Genomic DNA, 20,018 nt, shown 5'->3' with positions numbered 1-20,018 from the left:
TGTTAATTTATTCCGAGCAAAAGTTATGTAAAATATGAGTTTAATTCGTTGAAGAGGTCAGTAATTATGAGGAAATTAAATTCATGCCTGTGAAGATGAAAAGGATTCTTGACACGATACTCGATTCTACACTCATTCAACAGTTTCTGTATTGCATCTGTGAATATTTATTTGACCGTCTTCCGTGGAGTTCCAATGTCCTCCAATAACAGAAAAAGTTCTTGTGTGTGTGTGAAAATTTTTATACGAGCAACCAAAATGGGAAGAGTCTGAACTGCACTTGAAGAAGATGTAGATTTTCTCAAGCCCAGATTAGTTGTGAACTATCTCCCAGATAACTATGCAAATCCACCATGAGATCCTTCTATCTAATGAGTGACATATCTGACCGTCATGCACCGAGGGGCCATTGTCCGATGGAACTATGGATTTAAGATCACCAATGTGCATCGAATTCAGGGATTCTCAAGTCAGTGGGGAGGAGTGTTTGACTTGAAGCCCTTGGGTTCCAAAATGCAAGATCTATGAATTGATAGTGTAATGTTTGCATTTTTCAAACATAAGATCTTAGATCCTTGTGAACTGTGCTTTTTGTAATAAGTGACAAATGAAGGGAGAGGGGATCTAGTAACCGAGCAAAGTATTGCCGGTGAACCCTGCGGTACTTGATCCACCTCCAGGTTACTATTACTAGCGGAAAATAGTTTGCTTGTAAATCTCAGTAAAGTCTTCACTCACGTTTGGCTTTTGTTTTTTCACTTGGAAAAATGCTTATTTTTACCGAGTTTTTTCTCCCGTGGATCAATACAAGGTGAGGGGATTGCATCGATTTCAAAACTCATATATAGAGTTGCGCATTGTACCGATTAGATCAGACGGCACGGCGAATTGCACTTCATTTGAGAAGCCATATGGGCACATGTACCCGGTCTCAATCAGGTACAGACCTACCACTTTGCTTTTTTTGTAGTGGACAATTAGAATGTATTTCCCAGCAAAACATATTGCTTTCAATCGCTAAAATGTCACGCAGTCCATGGCTTTTATTTCACCAAAATTTTGAATGCATGTCGGATGGTTGTGATTCGATAATCAACATTAACTGAACGGACGCAGTTGAAGGCAAAAATTTTAAAGTACAACTAATTGCAGAGACCATAATCACTAAATTCATGTCGGCTCATGGGCTTTCAATGTGTCTAAACAAATGCAGCAAAAGATTAGTCTGATAGAACAGTTCTCTCAAAAGTCAAAACAGGCCATCTTAACGAAAAACAAGAAATTAAAGATCTCGGTTAAAGAATCATTGAGGTAGCTGAAGAAGTTGATTATCGCATGAAAAGGTTCAGGGTGGAGAAATATGTACTAGATAGAAAATTTTCGGGATGTTGGGGAGCGCATTTACTATGTGGCAGGAAGAACGCTGGAGGTCGAGGACACCAGAGCACAGTGAAGAAGATGAGAGAGGGAAGTCAGTCCGGGGGGAGGTAGGGAAGGGGGAAAGGCAAAGAGAGGGGTGTCTGTATCGAAGACGACGAGGAGTCAGCGGCCGATGGAGCGGGACAAAAGCTGCGACTTCACATGGCTGCCATCCACCTCCTTTTGTGCTGTTTCAATGGCTACCAACCATAATTGCATCCCTCTCTCTCTCTTTCTCCTCAACAGTGTCCCACGGTTGTTAAATGTTAACGGGAGCAGGCAACTTGCTCGTCTTTCTCGCGCTCTCCTAGCAGTAAACCCTGGTTAGAAACCTCTCTCTCTCTCTAGCAGTAAAAATGCTCTCTCTCTATCTCTCAAACAGTAAACTGAGGTTAATGACAACCACAGTACTCTCAAGTCTACGTCACTCCTCGCCTTCACCAGTAAATCGGTGCCTAAAGACAAAATTTATGTCTTACTCTCTCTCTCTCTCTCTCTCTCTCTCTCTCCCACACACACACACACAGTGAGAATTAAACCATAGGTGTAACCAGAACTATCAAAACAGTGACGCATGTTCTAGAGAAGGCGTCCTCTTTCTCATCACAGAATAGACCAACCTGGTACAGTGCGACCTTAGTGATGGCGTCAGTTTCCTGTAGCGGCAACCACAGTTAAGGGTAAAAACCCCATCACCCCCTTTTTTCTCTCTCAATGTATGGTTACTGTTGGAGGAAGAATCAAGAATTAGGTTCACTGTCCCTTCCAGTAAGCCATGGTTCCCTTTCTCTCTCTTTCTCTCTCTTGCTTGCAGTAAACCATAGTTAAGGATCGGTCTTCGCGTTCCTTCTTCGAACAGTAAACCATGGTTCGCTCTTTCCCATCTAACAGCAAGCCATAGTTAAGGATCGCACTTCGGGCTTTGTAGTTGTCTTCACGCAGAGTTTACTGTTAGAGACAGAATTCGGTTTACTGTTGAAGAGAGACACAGATTTATCTGCCTCCAACAGGCAACAGTAAACCATGTCTCTCTCTCCCTCTCGAACAGTAAATGATGCCAATTAATAACAACCATGTCTCTCTCACTCTTTTCACCCAACATAACATGGTAAAACTAAAAGAGCTCTCTCCCCCCCTAACAATAGACATGGTAAAACTAAAAGAGCTCTCTCTCCCCCCCTAACAATAGACATGGTAAAAACATCGCTCTCTCTCAACAGGTAACCATGGCCAACAGAAATCAAGGTGCATGCATGTTCGACGGCTTAAAGGACACGCCAACCAGAGGGAACGGGAGAAGTGTCGAGGCATTGGTCGAGATGAGGATCTGCCATTAATGGGGCCAGACTGCTGCCTGCCGGACACCTCCTTGCTTGGTCAACCAACTAGAACAATTTGATGAGATGCCAACGAGCCCTAGACCTCCAAGTCTGTAGATCTCTGAGCAGTTCAGACCTCAGCTCGACTGGGGGCCCGGCCCCTGTGGCACCCACCAACCAACTGTGCCTTCTCGCTGGGACCGGCCAGTCAGCCACCCCGGCCTGGGCCGCCGGCCTGATCCGCGGCTTCATCGTGGCCCAAAGATTCCCCACTCCATCCCCATCCCCATACTTTGTAAACAAAACAATAGGTCCCATTACCCGCAGAGCAGTATCACATCAACCTTTGATACCAATCAGAAACATAGCCCAAAAGCGATAGTTAAAAGAAAAAAGGAGATAAAAACTTATGGAGAACTCTGCTTTCCGTTAGCGTCTGGATGGAAAGCTCTCTGATACGTCCAAATCCCATTATTATAAAAGGATTATCTCCATGACATCACCATGAAACCAAAAAAAAATCCCACTAGACGGTTCTATTCCTAACAAGTGAAACCCCATCCCCATAATCTCAATATTCTCTTCAATAACACCAACACTTCTCTATCGTGCACACCAAACAAATTCAAACCTCTCAGTCTCTACACACACACATACACGCTGGGCACAGTAGGAAAAAGGAGAGAACCCATAAGCATCCACAAAAGAAAGACATAAAGAGACCCAAGTCTCGAAAGCATCTTCTTCTCTGTAATCCTTAACGACTAAACCCTAATTGTGTTCAAGAAGAATTTAGACCAACAAGTACAGAAACCAGACCAGCATGGAGAATCCAATTGATCTATGGCACTATGGAACAACTCTCTCATTCTTCTCTCATTCTCTACAACATGTAAACATGTGGAACAGTACCCATGTCAACATTTGTTTACAGGAACCCATAAGACTCAAAAATCAAGATTAAGATTAGTTTTAAATGAGAGGGTAAAAGAAACAGGCAAAGTAGAAAAGGAAAGAAACCCAACAAGAAAAGGAAAAAAAAGAAGGGGGGGGTGAGGAGACAGCTAGATGTGGGGTTATTATCAGATCAGGGAAGAGAGTAGGAGATATCCAACGGCCGGGGTTTAATTCAGCGGTTTTGCTACTGGGTGAGGGACGAGGCGTTAGCAGAAGAGTTCTTGTGGTTGTGCATCCAAACCTTGAAGACCCTGCGGCTGACGCCGGTTTCCCGACAGAAATTCTGGATGGCAGCCTCCTCCCCCTTCTGGATGCGCCACCCGATCTTCTCGGCGAACTCCAGCATCCGCTCCTTCTGCTCCGCCGAGAACTTGGTCCTGAACCGTTTCCGCCCGGCCGACTCCGGCGCCGCCGCCTCGATGAGCGAGCAGCACCGCCTGAAGTCGAGATCATCGTCGCGGCTCGCCGCCACAACCTTCCTGTGGAAGTTCCGGTGGCACCCGCAGGCCGCGCACCGGAGACTCCCGCCACTCCCCGGCGAGTCCTCCCCACCCGTGCTTTCCATGAACTCCCCGCACCCGTCCGTCGCGTAGCTCCCGAGGCTCGCCGCGTGGTTCTTCAGACACTCCCTGTACACCGTCCCCCCTCCCCCTCCTCCTCCTCCTTGACTCCCCCTTCCTTCTCCCATCTCAGCTACCTCCATCACACGCACCACGCCAAACCAAAAGAGCCCAACCAAAAGTCCTGTTTTGCTCGATAAACTCTCTCTCAAACTCTCCCCTTAAACTGTAGATAGAAAGACGCTCTTAATGGTGGTGGTGGTGGTGATGGTGGTAGTGGAAGCTGTAGCTTATAGGATCTTCTACACTCTTATCGTTCTAATTTCTCCCTCGTTTTACTCTCGTGCTCTTAAGCTGTAACTACAGGGAGAAAAAGAGGGGAAACCGTTTTGTTGTTTAGGATGATAGAAGGAGAGGGGAAGAGAAAGAGAGAAGATATAAAGAAAACATTCTGAGGAGGTAATCATGTGAGGGGCAGGCTCATAATGGTGGTGGTGAATAAGAGGGGAAACCGTGAGCTGTATGGGTTTTCTCAATTATTTTTTACTTTGGGAACCGAGAAAAAGAGCGAGGCCATTGGGAAATGGAGACAATGCTATCATACTTTTGGATACCAACCACTATCCTACAGCCCCTCCCCTCTCTCTCATACTCTCCTCTTTTGCCTCGTCTTGTCAATTGTCAAATGGCAGCATTGCCCCCTTCGCTTCTCTCTCTCTGGATTGAGTTTTTACTACAGAGAGAAGAGTTGCTGTCTTTTTTACTACAGAGAGAAGAGTTTTTGTCTTTTTTACTACCGAGAGAAGAGTTGCTGTCTTTCTTTTTCACATTTCTTTCGACAGATTTCAAAATGGCCATGATTTCGACGATCATGTCAGCCATGTTATCATCAGCACGTCCTACAAAGACACCAAGCGGCACCTTGGTTGTCTTGTTTCCTAGTTTGGTTCCTCTTGAGATTGCCACAATCTCACCACAAGCAGAAACAAACGCTGTGTACGTTGTGTGTGCCCGTTTAAAATTGTGGCGCTTCCCTAGACCACGGCCTTCCCCCTCTCTCACCTCAATTATTTGCTGCAATTATTCCTCTTTTTACTCTTCACATCATTTTTTCATATATCATTTTTCTTTTGACATCATAGTTACCTAAGTTCAGAGAATGCACAACCATTACTCTATGTAACAACATGATTTTCTTTTTAGTCCATTTTGTGAAAGGTCTCGTCTCCGGATTTAGCAGTTGCAAAATGAACACTTCACCTAAAAAAAAAAGATTCTTAATGACGGGGAATTCAATGCTACTGTGTTTTAGATGGCTAAAATTTAAAAATTTTTCAAATGTTATTGTGTTCTACATGGCTAAAATTTAAAAATTTTTCAAATGTTATTGTGTTCTACATGGCTAAAATTTAAAAATTTTGCAAATGTCACTACCATGCAGCAACAGTCTACGGTGGTTTTTTGTTGGTTCATTTTGTTCAACGTCTCATGTCGAGACTTTGCAGTTGCAATTTCGTTCATCATTTCATGCAAAACGAACACTTAACCTAGCTTTGCTGCGCTTCCTCTTTAATCTAAAGAAAGATTTTCAATGAGGGGGAATCCAATTTATTGATTCTGCATGCTGGAAGTAACTCCTTTATAAAACTAGTAATACTGATCGTGTTTCTGCGCATCATCTAGCAATTGGCCAAATGACACTACAAGAGATAACATAATATATAGTTCGTTTGGTCAAATCGACATACAAGTTGGCATTTATCCAGTGCACCCAGAAAGTTTGCCTAGTAAACGCCACCTATCCCATACTTTTATGCACTTTTTAAAATCAGTGATGAAGAATATAGTTCATGTAAGGAATTTAGTCAAAAGCATGATCTGATCGTCACACGGTAAGGTCGACTGTAGAGTTATATTTTATACGGGAACCAACTTGATTAAATATTAGCATGAGACTTGCTTTTTGCCTCTGCGATGCAAAATTGGTTACACAAAGCTTGCAACTACGAGTTTTCAAGTGCAATCTATTGCATCTAATACTTTGTCCATCAATTAATCCAAGAAGATACTTGGCATAAATGTTGCGACCTGTAGTTAAGATGTGCTTCCCTTTACAAAATTATCTCTCCCTTTTTATAAGCTACAACTTACTAGCCAAACACGTACGTGTCGTGTCTTGCATCCACGAACAAGAACGTCTTAATTCCCTCCCAGTGTTTGAAGACGACAATGAAGAAGCAAACGATTGTTCCCTATAACTTATGCTTCGTGTTTTTAGAATCAAAATACCATCCGTAATCACCCTTAGGATCGGAATGAGCATAGAATGAGAGTCTTACCATTTTTTTCACTGAACTTCCATTGTATCAAGCTCGTTGGCAACATTCCATCAATTTGCAACTCCCATCGGTAAACAGTTACTCGCTACCAAGTGTCTTTGATAGGACTTTAGAGAGGTGAAGCCACTTATCCTTTTCCTTTCTCTAGGGCTTAGAGCTGCTTTGCATCACAAGCGGTCCCTTCCGCTCGAACATACTTCATGTTATTGTTTGCAATTCAAAAAAGTAGCACCCACAAAAATTTGAACTAAGAATGGGTCGTGACTGTAACATAACAATCAGATAGCAAAAATTTGAACTAAGAATGGGTTGTCACTGTAACATAACAATCAGATAGATCAACTATGATATACTTTCCAAAGCAGAAGTAAACAATACCAATCAGCAATACAACATCAAATTGTACACCCCAACTTCCAAGGAATGTGGATGAAACTTGGAAGAATCCCCATCTATTTCAATCTCACTTGCCTATTTAAAGAGGGACTGCTTTCCTCTTTTTTGGCATCCATTTATTCACACTTTTGATTTTGACAATGGAGATAAGGTTGGACCCTAGTTAAATCACTGAACAACATGCATTATATGTCTCCCGATGCTAAAATTATTAGCACATTGATGAGAGTACACTGACAACCAAATGATAGACTCGTGCTTAGACGACACATGTCAGCTCGATCGGATCTCTCCTTTTTTTTTATTGTTTCTTCTTTTCTCTTTCTAAATAAACTGTTGGATCTAAATTGGTGTAATCTTTTTGAGATCCACAGAACATGTATGTGATCTACTCCAATGCACAAAATGATAAATGCTTTCAGGAAGTTCGGTCTTAACACTTTTCGAGATTTAACTTCGACAAGTTAACCTTGGCATGTATATCCTGATCATTTATTACATATCCTCACGCAGCTTCCAGTGAGGGCTTCCTCACCCAACAATTACTCGAGCTAAAAGTCCCTCCCTGAAAGAGGACGACCTACGGCCGAGGGCATCTGCAGGGAAGTGGGGATGGGCCCAGTAATTTCGGCAACTTTTCGATGGCAGAATGGGGAAAAGGTCGAGGGGCCGGCGGTGAAAAGGCAGGGGGCGCAGCGCCAAAGCCGGCCGGCCGGCCGGAAGAAGCCCCCCCAGCCGACCGTACGGTTTTCCAGATTCGGGAAAAGGGAGCGACGTGGAGCGACGGGGAGCTATCGGGCGGCGGAAGAGATTTTTCCGAATTCGGAAAGATTCTCCGACCCAATCAACCCCGGCCGTACGCGTTGTTGCTCCCCACGGGAGAGCCAACTAGGCCCTCGCCCACGCCCATGTGGCCCCCTTTGATTTTTTTTTTTTTATTTGGACTTAATGATCACATTAATTACTGATTATTTCATAACGACGACGAGCAAGTGGTAATTTAATAATGTAATTAACAGTTTAATAATGAGAAAAATCTCTTCTCGATATACCGATGAATAATGTATCTTCTTCTCCCTTCTTTCTACTTTAAAAAAAAAAAAAATATAGTTTTCTTTTGTCTGTGAGTGAACCCAAGGGGCCTCGTTTCAACTTTTCCTCGTGGATCACAGATTTCCAAAAGCCGTAAAAAGGATATAAACATAAAGAAGATCTATACCAAGGCAAGCTATGATTAATTTATGAGATATTGGTCGCCTTCAACCCCCTGATATTCATAAACAAATGCGATGTTGCCTCTAAAGGGAGCAGATGGTGTATTCCCGGTTCATGCACTTATCTGCCCCCACTCATCTCATCACCTCAAACAAGTATCCAATAAATCTAAATGATTGATATATATATATATATATAAACCATGCAAACAACACTCTAGAGAGAGAGAGAGAGAGAGAGAGAGAGAGCTGAAAAACCAATTCATTAAAACGGGAAACATTCAAGGAAAAATGGATGGCAACACAAACAAGAAAGCTGAGTGAATCTAACAATAGAGAGAGAGAGAGAGAAAGAGAGAGTTATGGAATTGTAATTGGGGGTTCGATTATTAGACTTAGAGTACGATGGGGTGTTATGATTGAATGGATACAGCTAGCACCTATGCGTATATTGAGTCCACATCAAGAGTTCTTTTGAAGATAGATAAATATGAATGTGTGATGGAGATGCAGACACAAGCACATGCATTCACGTGTGCCTGGAGGCAGGCGCACCCACAAAGACATAGAGCTAGAGCCCTGCGATATGACTTCAAAAATTATTGTGGACATGTTATGTTTTGCTTAACCTAGCTAGGGCGTGGCTGTCGTGGTTTGCCAAGTACAAGACGTGCATCTGTTTCTGTGTTTTTTTTTCAATTCTACTCAAATTTGTTCTTAAAACGATTACCATATATATATATATATATATATATATATATAGAGAGAGAGAGAGAGAGAGAGAGAGAGAGAGGGAGGGAGAGATAGATGTGCCTGCCAATGCAATATTATTGACTTTTTGCCATCAACTTCACTTTATTCAAAGTACCTTTTTTAGATATTTAACAAGAATAATTGTGTTTACATAGTTCTTAATTTATGACCTAGCTAAAGGTTTTGCTGATCGATTCGTGTTTTTGTGTATATAATTGATTAAATGTTCTTCAACGTCCCGCAGGCCCTTTATGTAAAGATGATAGATTTTTTTTATTAAACAAAAAGGTCAAGAAAAATACAAAAGTTAAAGGAGTCTATTACTTCCATTTAATTATGAGTAGAGTTCTTTTGTCTATAACTTTACATTAAAAGTACGTATCTAGCGCTCAGTCCTCTTTCTGGATCTGAGGCCAGGTGTTTGTGGTTTATATATATATATATATATATATAATATGTGTGTATGTGTGAAATAATTTACTGTCACCATTTGTGCGCATGTGTATGTATCACAAGGACACATAAACAGGACAAGTCATGACATGCATTCAAATCATTTTGAAAATAGGGTATGAGGACAGAAGTTCATTAGTTAATTTGTTATTTAATAAAAAATAATTTTCTACGAAAGAATTGTTAATGTCAAAGTTTAATAACTTAGATTATTATTGGATATCTACATGTTCTCCATACCAGGGCCAGCACTAATGTCACCATCAACACATGCTCAAAATGGTGTACCAGTAAGGGGGCGTTTGGCAAAAGAAACATTAACACAATATCGCATGAATCTGTTATATAGATTAAAACAAATTTATTGAGCAGTAAGTTTAGGGAGCATTAGGTAGCATAGCATTATGTTAGCATTGTGTACATTTGTTTCGAGGATTGAAGCAGATTATGCATCAATTGAAAGCCAGTGTTTCATGAATTCGCTTCAATCTTTGAAACAGATTCATAAAACAATAATATAATGGGTTTTTGTTACAAAGGCCCTATGGTCTGCACTTAGTATATAAGAAGTTTATACACGTGGGCATGTTTGGTGCTTTGTTAATAGACCCATGCAAGGGGCCTTTTTTATTTTTTTTGCATTCAAGGCAGTTTTGTGCTTCTCCAAACTGAAACGTTTTCACTTATTCTGATTTTTCCTCTTCTTTTTCTTTTCTTTCTTTTCAGCTAAAGGGCATTTTTATTCTTTTACACTCCGTGCTTCCCTGAATGAGCAGTACCTGCAGAATGGATACAAATTGGGTACGTCTGTATAGACATGTTTGCATGTTCGCATCCGAATTTTACATGGCAGATTAAATCATCACGGCAAGGTCTCTCTTATTGTGGGGCATGAAATCTATTTTTCGAACGGTGGATTTCAGCAGCACCATTCCAGTATGTGGGTCTTAGATCTGCACGTTGAAAAGAGGCCGAGATCTGATGTTAGATCACCGGAGTTCAGAATTCAGATCCTTGGTTAAGGACATGCGACAAAAGGGTAACAAAGAAAGTATAAAAACAAATCTACAAGTTAAAAGTAAAAGTAATCCTGCAAGAACAAACATTCTCAAGATGCTGCGGTTTTTATGTTCTTGATTGCGGGGTTGATTTATTTGATGAGAATTGAAGGTCCTGCTAATGAGGATGTGCAAATAACTGAGAAACAGAAATGGCTGCCAGGAACTTATCATTCAAATACGCCCTATCAGCAAAGGAAGCAAGATGTTCTTAAGTTTAGATCAAAGTATAAATCTTGTAAATCTACAAATCTGACAACAAAAATGCCACGATAGTGACTTATCATCCATGGCTTCGAGGACCGTCTTAGGCTCTAGCCCCAGCCTTGATAGCTACAGATTCCCGGAGCTAAAGCGGGCTAGCTAGGTAAGGCCACAAAGATTGTGCGAGACAACGAGAGGACATGTTCCTCATTTCGCACCAAACAAACGTGTAGAAAGAAGTTTTCCAGTTGCGATCCAACTATACGCAGCATTTTCTGCAAGGAAGAACTGCCGATGGTCCGTTCTGCTCAACGCAAGAACTACGTAGTCCGAATGCAACCGGTAAAAGTGTTCACCATAGGTTGATGGTAACCAAGGTGTTGTCCCAAGTCTTTGCAGACATAGCCCTCGTTTTGAACAAACTAAAGATGCTTTTTTAACATGAAAAAACCAAAAGAATAACTCCAAACAGAAAAAGATAAGGCTATAATTTCAACTTCTCAGCAAGAAAGCCGTCAAGTTGGCTTGAAGGCATGAGCATACCAGCACCAATGCACCCTTTTGGGAGGCAGTGGCAATGGCAAAGCAGGCACACTTTGCATGCTGCACAACTATATGTACAAATTACAAAAGACAGCCTCTTCTTTTCCCTGAGATTCACTAAACTTAAGATGAGGAGAATTATTGTGGAGAGAAGAAAAAAAAAGAAAATAAAAGGAGAGAAAGATTTAGAGGAAGAGTGAGAAAAAGGAAGGAAAACTGATCTTACTTGGGTTCCATGACAAGGAGTGTATGTATAACGTGTTCATATTACAAAATGTTCTACATATAAAAGTCAGCCAAAGTTTGTAGGTTGAGTTTGTAAGATGATTTATAACTTACTGAAGTGCCTCTCAAAGTGAGTCTTTTGCATCTACTGTCCTTTGTTCTAGAAGAAGCAGGTGGTGAATTCTACAAATGGTTCTCACACGCTGTGCGAGTGCACTTTATATATTTGATTGTTAAAGACTATTTGATTTGATTAATCTGATTTAGATGGCTTTCTAGTGCGAATTCATGGTTTTCTAATGATCTGATTGTGACCAAACGGCCAACATATTTTATGAATTTTCAGGTGTTAAATGACACGGGAATTGATTCCTGCCAGAAAGACCGTAAGGATAAATCCATTTTTACCTAATTCCCAAACCTGCAGAGGGTATAGAACGCCAGTGATGTCTAGTCCATGCGAATGGTAGGTGAATATATAATCCTCTCTCACTTTCTCTGCTTCCAATCTATTCTTATTCGATTCACACGCACACACGCACACACTAGGGACATAAGATGTAAAAACTCTTACCGCCTTCTACGTATTCTCTTTTCTAAAATTAAATGTACCGTTTATACAAAAAACTAGGGATTCTGCTGAAGAAATTTAGGAGTTGCATAAATGGGGTACTGTAGAATCTAAAATTCAAGTCTTGTCTAACCTACATTCAAATTCTACGGACACACACTCTCTCCCACTCCACATGTACACACCACACATATAATGATACAAAGCAAGAGAGGCACTGTGGCCGAGGGCCACCATTCACCTGAACGCCCGCACGGCAGGCTATGGGAAGAAAGTTCCCACCGCCCAGAAGAGGAACTTCTGCCACGTTATTCTCATGCTGAACAACAAACATCGAAGAAACGCCATTGAAGTGACCAATCGATTGATCACCCACCACCACTAACATGCTTTTCCATCCACGAACTTACACGTGAAAGGACGGTATTTGCTAAAGCCAGATGAATAAAGAGATGCCACCATGACACACTGCTCCCTCTCTCTCTCTCTCTCTCTCTCTCTGAATGAAGCAGAGACCCGGACAAGCTGCAGTGCTGAACCAGACCCTTGCATTGCCTCCCCATCTTCAACGGCAGACAGGGGCACCTGCAGGGTGGTCCATGGCTTCTCCGTATGTGGGAACACTGTCCCAGTGTTCCGGACATCGCATGCAACACTTGCTGAGCTAGCGTAGGTCCAGGCATTCCCACCCAATCAGCTAAAACTGATGAGCCGATGAGTTGTTGCTGTGTCGGCCCGGACCATCAACTTGATAGAAACATCTGAATTTATAGCCACAAGCTTGAAATACCGTGCTTCAAGTCAAATTTCTACCTATAGACATTGCAATTCAATCTGTGGACAAATTATGAAACTCATGTAATAGTTGCATTACTATCATAGACATCAATCGTCATGCTTCGAACAGCCACGAACAAAAGCATGAACAGAGCGATAACGAGGCGGCTTTTGATTCCATAGATCATTAACCGATTCCATAACATTAACAGTAAATCGCAAGCAATGATGATAACATCTCCATACATGAAGCATGATGCAGAGAGAGCACAGTAAATCATCTCATATAATATAAGTGAGATACGGAAAGAGAGAAATCAGATGAGAAAACCGTACAAGAGCACCACTGGGATAAGTCAGATCCGAGCCGACGAACTTCGAATAATCCTCCGAAACTGGACGAAGGCGTTCATGGAAACCCCCTTTAATGGACGCCGGTGTCGGATCAGGTTCAATAGATGGGGATCGAAGAAGAAAAGGCACTTTTTCCATGAATAGCACAAACGATGGTATGGAATCCGGCAATGCAGTGGACGACGGTGTCAGAACCGACGATAGCGAATGGCAGGATGCAGAGTATGGAGGCTGCCTGCCATGGAGGAATGGGGAGACCGTCGGCGATGAAAGAGGTGGATTCCCGCTTCACAACTCGAGCGGGTGAAGGAAGTCGTGAATGCATCGACAAGGGAATCCCGGCTCTTTTACCGTTTGTTTGATGCATCTCCATACGTCATCCTCATTTCCAGGATATTTTATCCCGAAGTAATTTTTGTTGGCTGAGTAAGTTATCCACGTGATTGGTTTTGTCATCCACATCAAACCTAAATCTTTTTGGCTGAAAAACTTGCATGGAAATAATTTTGCACATCATGTTCACATGAAAGTTTCACGTCAATGAAGAATTTTCTTGTTAAGTTGCAAGCATTTAAATTCAATTTTCAGCTCAATTTTTTTTTTTGTTTTAGCTACCTTGTCGGTGAAGATGCCAAAGTTGCAGGGGAGTTGGAGACGTTTGCTTTGGCACTTGAACTAAATCTGGAAAAGAATTTTCACAGGGCATGTGGGCTGGCAAGAACTGAAATGGTTTCCATCTAATGAAGATGGGTGATTTGATTTCCGTTGCTTCTGATCTCACGTCCAAAGTAATCACCGCCACCAAAGGGTTTAGTATCTGAAGTCCTTGATGAGGCATTCAGATTGCTTGGATCTTGAGATCAGAGGGGTAAGATCAGATTTGAGGTTATTGGTCTCAGATCCAATTGCCTGAGAGGGACTCCAAGCTTGAACCTCCCCCTTTGCCCCGCTGCAACTCAGATCGTAGATATGAGGACCCTTCCGCTATAAACATCTGTTTTCAACAGCACCTGAGACGTTTGGTGCCACCTTTGCTACTTGAATCTCAGATATAAGGTCATCAAACACAATCTCGACCAGTAATCACTACCTACTAGTTCTAAAGTTTTGTCTGAATCTGTAAGCACGCGTTAAGGATTTCAACTGCAGCATATGTTCGATAATGGTTATCTGCATCTCATGTAAGCAAACACCATTGTCAAATTGTTTGATAAGCTTCGCCATAAAGGCTGGAAGGCTACAGCCTAGCTAGGTGAGCGGGATTAACGTCTTCAAGTTGGTGGTCTAGAGCTCAACACGCATGGTAGGTGTGTCATTTGCCACAGAATGGAACGAAGAAGCAAGGGTTCCTAGTGGACGAGGGAAGAAGAACTGGGTATGAATAACCCGCATCTTATATCCAAGGTTTTGATTTAACAAGAGGCCCGCCTCAAATTCATGGTTCTAAAACCGTGGATTTAAAATTACAGTTATGTCTCAAATCCTATGAATCTCAGGTCAGAGTGGAGGAGGGTCTGATTAGAAAGCCTTGGATTTCAAGACGCAAGGTTTTATAAATTTATAGTGTAATTTGGCATCTTTCAGGCATTAGATTTTACGTTCTTATTAGAAATCAAGGATCAAAAAATCCTAAAATTTTAGATCTTCTCGAATCCAAGAACAAAGTCACCAAACACCCCCTTGAGTTACTGATGTGACGTACCTAGAAAACTCTGGCCCTTCCCTTGTCATTGGGTGGAAAGCTTCATCAAGTGTAGAACACAATCTTCTCCGCAAGAAATTGACGCTATGAAGATTTTCAATCGACAGAAATAAACAGAGCAAGTTTACTTGGATGACCAACAGTGGATGAGGTGAAATGGGAAGACCGGTATAAGACAGACGTGTATTCCTCAAAAAATGGCACAATCAAGACCATTCTGGCAACAAGAAAATAAATTATTTAAATTGCGAAGGTTATATAATGATGCCTGCTTCAACTTCCTAGTTTGAAGGCATCGACAAAGAGGCCCAAGCAGACACCCGCTTTCCAATAGTTCACCATCACAACAAATGACTGCAGCCTTCCTACTGGTAACTGTAGAGGTTTTCTATACATGAGCATACCTATGCCTTCAATGGCAGCTACAACAACGCCAGCAACCAAGACATCCCAGTCACCTGTTTGTCCCAGAATTGTTGCTAATGCATTTGCCGTGTAAAACCCCAACAGCAAGAGAAAGATTTTCATGGGAAAGTTCCTTCTTGCAACATTAAGCTTTTGCAGTAACTGCCTACTGGCAGCACGAACTATACTCACCAGACGAGTCCCGCCAAATGCAGAACTGTCTTCAATTGGACTTGAATCGCCAGTGGCATCAGAACCTCCTGTATCCAAAGCAAAGGCAATTTTCCAATTTCTTCTTTCGGACCTAGCAGGGCATTTAATGAAAAAGAAAAGCCATGTGAAGTAAATCATCACTCAAGGACAAAACTAGGGAACTTGTTTTGTTTTTTCAATAAAAGACATGGATTGCATATTCACAATGATATTAAGATGTCGTCAGAAATAAGAAATCACAACTGATAGAAAACAGAATAAACCAAATTACAAGTGAACATATTCACTGAATATCATCTCCCTGGTTCATAGAAACAAGACCAATTGGTAGGAAATTGACCAAGTGATACAATACCAGGTGCCTAAATGGGAGATATTGTAAAAATAAGAGAAAAATGACAGAGAAAGAGGAAGAAATTACACAAGTCCTTTCAATCATTTCACTGAGTCATATCAACACCAAAAGACTAACATGCAAAGTTTATAATCTTACCTAAGCAACAGTAGAACAATGAAAGCTTGTATGGAAAAGCCAAAAGCCCTCATGTCCAGCAAATAGTTGGATATTCATACAGATAAAAATATCTGTAACATAACCTTCCAAGCCAGACAAGGGCACCATTCCCACATCAGGTTCCACATTTTGAGTTTGGCCCTTCTTCGGTATGCAACTTTTTTGCCCTGATCTTCATGACAAAGCTCTAAACAGTAGACTAATCTTTCCGACCAACTAATCTCATGTAGACATGAAAAAACTGCAGCAGAAGAGATGGAATGTAGATTCCTTGTTAGATCAAGGCCATTGAAGCCTTTCTGCTGACCACAGCACCCACTTGGAACCAAGTAGATGTTCCTAAAGCTTAATTCCTTTGTTTCTATAGTACATTCATCAATCTGTAGTACAATCATCAACATCGTACAGGTAACCCCCCATGCCCTGGATTAGGAACCATGAACATTACTCAAAACAGCAGTCAATGGTACAACGAGCATCATTTGATAGCAGCTTACAAAGCTTAGAAGGTTGAAGCCAAAACCTGCATGATAACATACTTGAAGCTACTATCAAATCTCTAAGTTCATAGATTCTCTGAATAAGCTCATAGATTTTTCAAAGTCCATAAGTTTAACTTCTCCACAAATCCTCTTTTACTTATACAAGACTGTGAATCTTGTTAACATTTGACTGCTGTATTAGGTGACACTGACACACATCATATGTCATTATGGCAAACAAGCCATGAGAAAAATCAGCCATCAGCCTAACAAGAGCAAGTCAGCTCAAAAATATCCATATAACTTGTTACTGAGCTGCATAGGAAGGAGGGAATTTTAGGCACCTTACAAGTTAAGCAGGCCTTCTTAATTCTCATAGCTCCATCTGCATCTCTTGACCTGACTGAACAGAATGGTGGTGACATTATCTGACATATACTGGCACTATGGATTTATGGAATTCCAAGAATTACATATCACCAGCAATGCTTGCTATGCATCAATAAAGGATATGATGAATCCAATCATGGACAATCTTAGACTCTTATCAAGAACTCATTGGATTTGGTTGTCAAGTGGCTAATATCTAAACTAGCTGCTGGTTTAGCTTCATAAAGAAATTGAATGCACTGATAGTCCCAGAATCTGACAAGAATGCACTTGGACAATGCACTTGGTCTGGTTATGAATTTACCTACATCAAGCCATCCACCTTTACGTTTGCTTGACCAGGGTTTGATTGATTTACTAGTCTGTAACCTCAGAACCACTAAGGCAGCACAATGGGTGAAGCACCCGGCACCTGGTAATTCAACCCATTTCTATTTGTTTTAAAAGGTGGTCAGAATTTGACCAAATCCAGATGGCAATTCTAGCTTCTTAAGCAAATGATAGAGATATCTTTTGAGAAGAATAAATTGATTTAACTGTCTCAAATGAAAATCAGCAGCAGAGAAAATTAGCCAGCCAATCTAACAATTCATCCTAAGGCTTAAGCTGACGCATTCTTCAGGGTGCTCCAACTTAGGATGAAGATAATGCTGCTTTGCAGTCTTATCATGCAGGCCCAATTTCTGAACCATGTAAGTTCCTCTTTCCACTGCACATAAAAAATTGCAACCCAGAAAAAGCAAATAAAATTTCACTACAAGCAATATTTTTCTGTTAGAATTAGGCATATTCTGAAGTAGGAGAAAAAGCGAAGATTCTGTATGAAATGCAAAACAAAATCTTTCAATAAATTTCTCATATGTAAATGTTCCATCATTTCAAGTGTCAAAAGTTTTAGCACAATTTACCAGCCATACATAAGTTGCTCCATTTAAGGAGGAAAACAAATTATCAGAAAATTTTATTTTATCTACAAGTACCATGCTTTTTCATGTGCAAAGAATGTTCCCCTTTCTTAAAATTTCACTTTCAAAAGTGCCCTAAACTATGCCATATGGGGGCAGGGCGTGGGTGCAGGTGCAGATGCAGCAATTTTTCAAAAAATTTTAGGTGTAGGTGTTGCGATTACGTATATATATGTGTGTGTATATATGTATATAAATCATTTGTTATATAGCTATTTTAGCTGTTTAGTAGTTTTATAACTTTTATTTATCTATATTTATATATAAACTTTTTGTATTAGAAATAGTTTAGTTATGTGCATATTTAAAATGGTCAGTTTAGATCTGGTTCGGCTGACCGACCTGGATGTACAGTGTTGGAGAAGCACCAGCGTCGACACGGGTCGAACACAGGTGCGGCAGCCATTTAGAAGCACCCACGTGACATAGGCCCTAAATACAAAAAAGTTATATAGTGTGGGTCAAAAAGCATTCAAGCAGGCAGACAGTGTCACTGGCAAACAAAGGCAACAGATTCTGCAGTCTTGCCTGCTCGTATATCTGCCCTACCCACATTAACGTCCTTCAGGCTCCAACAGCTTTCTATCTAATGTTCCTTAAACTCAATTCTCAAAACAACGAGTTCTTTGTATCTCAGGGTCTCTCACTTTAGTATTGGAAGATCTCTTACATGCTATAAAACCAAACACAACAACAAGTATCATGTCGATATAAGTTGAACAATTGCAGTTGCCCATCTAGCAAAATGTGCATATTTCATCGATATGACTCTATTGGCTCATAAAAAACGAACAGATAAACTTACAACGGCCCCAAAGATAATCGGATAAAGGGATGCAATTATATTATCACTACACATTAAACATGTGATCTATTTGTAACTTGACAAGAACTTCATATCAAGTAATCCTTTACCATACACAAAGAGGAAAGTTAGCAACCAATAGCATGAGAGCCGGATAAAAATGCATTTGCTTCAATTCAAGTAATCGTTGCAATTAGCTATTACTTGGCTGCACGTAGTTGCGGAGTATTCACCTCTTTCCATGTACTTCTGTAGGAACTGCGATAAACTTTAGATTTCCTTTAACAAGGCTTGGTTTAAATATCCAGCTCCTGAAAGAGCAACCTGAAATTCTATCATATGATTTCCCGAAAATGCCAATCTCCGCAAGAGGCATAATTAATTGCATAGCGGTCACTGCCTTGCGCAGGAAGAACCTGAAGCAGGAGGATTCCATTAGAATTATCACACTACAATACAACTGTGGTTCATAACTCAAAAAGGTGTTTCCGTGATGGTGCTAACATGAATCGGGAGGCCTTTCTGAGTAGGAAATCAAAGGTTATGAACGTATGGGGTTGCACATTATTCATCAAACGCAAACGCCCAATGCATTTCCAGCTGTCAACAACATGAATGTCAAATTGGCAACGCAAATCTAATCCCGGCATGGAATTAGAATGGACTTAATCCGAACCTTAACATTAAAAAGAAAAAAAAAATCCTATTCCGAACTACTACTTTTAGCCGATAAATCACCCAGACAAAAGAGCCAACAGTCAGAGCGCAAGCAATTCGTGAAATTAGAAAGAGAACCCGTAAGGAAGGATTAGAGGCAGAAAAAGCAACACTTACGACGCCTTCGTCCGCCGCTCGGCACCCGAAAGACGGCGACCTCCAGCCCTGGAGCAGCTGTGAGAGAGCAAGAGGGGAGGGGAGGAAGCAGAGTGATGATGGATCTTACGATTTGCATCACAAACAGCAAATCGAAGAACCAGGGCATCCATACCGCGGCATTGCCCCGCCAATGAACACGATAAAGAGAGACTGAGTGAGAGAGTGAATGTACGAAAAGGAATCCCGCTTGTTTAACTTCGTGGGAAGTAGCGGCTGCCTCCACGAGGCCAGGCATTTCTTTATTAATAGAAGTAAAATAAAATTGTGGCCTGATTTTGTCCAGTGACCATAGTCTTGAGAAAGGCCTTCACATCTTTTAAATTCTCTTATTTTCAGCCAAAAAAAAAAAACTTTCTGACTTCATGGAATAATTTTTTTAAAGCTGCTAGTATCTTACACTCGAACTCGAATTTAAAATCATTAAAAATATGATCACTGTATATAGTGTTTTAAAAAATAAATTATTAAACCGCACCTTTCTATTGCCATCCTAAACTAAAGTCTTCGTCCGTCGAGAAAATTAG

The 20,018-nt window shown here is 41.0% G+C and overlaps 2 protein-coding genes across 4 annotated transcripts; both read right to left on the bottom strand.

The window, feature by feature from the left end:
• Nucleotides 1-3,452: 3,452 nt before the first annotated feature.
• Nucleotides 3,453-4,828, bottom strand: LOC116259493 (zinc-finger homeodomain protein 4-like). The gene has a single exon (XM_031637349.2). It carries the CDS (start codon nucleotides 4,396-4,398, stop codon nucleotides 3,880-3,882), a length of 519 nt encoding a protein of 172 aa, XP_031493209.1. The 5' UTR covers nucleotides 4,399-4,828; the 3' UTR covers nucleotides 3,453-3,879.
• Nucleotides 4,829-15,007: 10,179 nt separating this feature from the next.
• On the bottom strand, nucleotides 15,008-19,709 carry LOC116259711 (ycf20-like protein). Of its 3 annotated transcripts, none has more exons than XM_031637619.2 (4): nucleotides 19,453-19,709; nucleotides 19,123-19,218; nucleotides 18,852-19,034; nucleotides 15,008-15,553 (listed from the first exon to the last, which is right to left on the bottom strand). In XM_031637619.2, the coding sequence occupies exons 1-4, from the start codon at nucleotides 19,602-19,604 to the stop codon at nucleotides 15,118-15,120; spliced, it is 867 nt and encodes a 288-aa protein (XP_031493479.1). In that variant the 5' UTR covers nucleotides 19,605-19,709; the 3' UTR covers nucleotides 15,008-15,117. The 3 variants fall into 3 exon arrangements, with proteins under 3 accessions (XP_031493479.1, XP_031493480.1, XP_031493481.1); XM_031637621.2 differs by lacking the exon at nucleotides 15,008-15,553 and adding an exon at nucleotides 16,013-17,557; XM_031637620.2 differs by lacking the exon at nucleotides 19,123-19,218 and having other exon boundaries at nucleotides 15,015-15,553.
• Nucleotides 19,710-20,018: the final 309 nt, after the last annotated feature.

This window comes from Nymphaea colorata, chromosome 8, assembly GCF_008831285.2.
Source record: "Nymphaea colorata isolate Beijing-Zhang1983 chromosome 8, ASM883128v2, whole genome shotgun sequence".
Classification (NCBI taxonomy): domain Eukaryota; kingdom Viridiplantae; phylum Streptophyta; class Magnoliopsida; order Nymphaeales; family Nymphaeaceae; genus Nymphaea; species Nymphaea colorata.
Note: the sequence above shows the minus strand (reverse complement) of the source record. Positions and strands in the feature narration are given on the sequence as shown.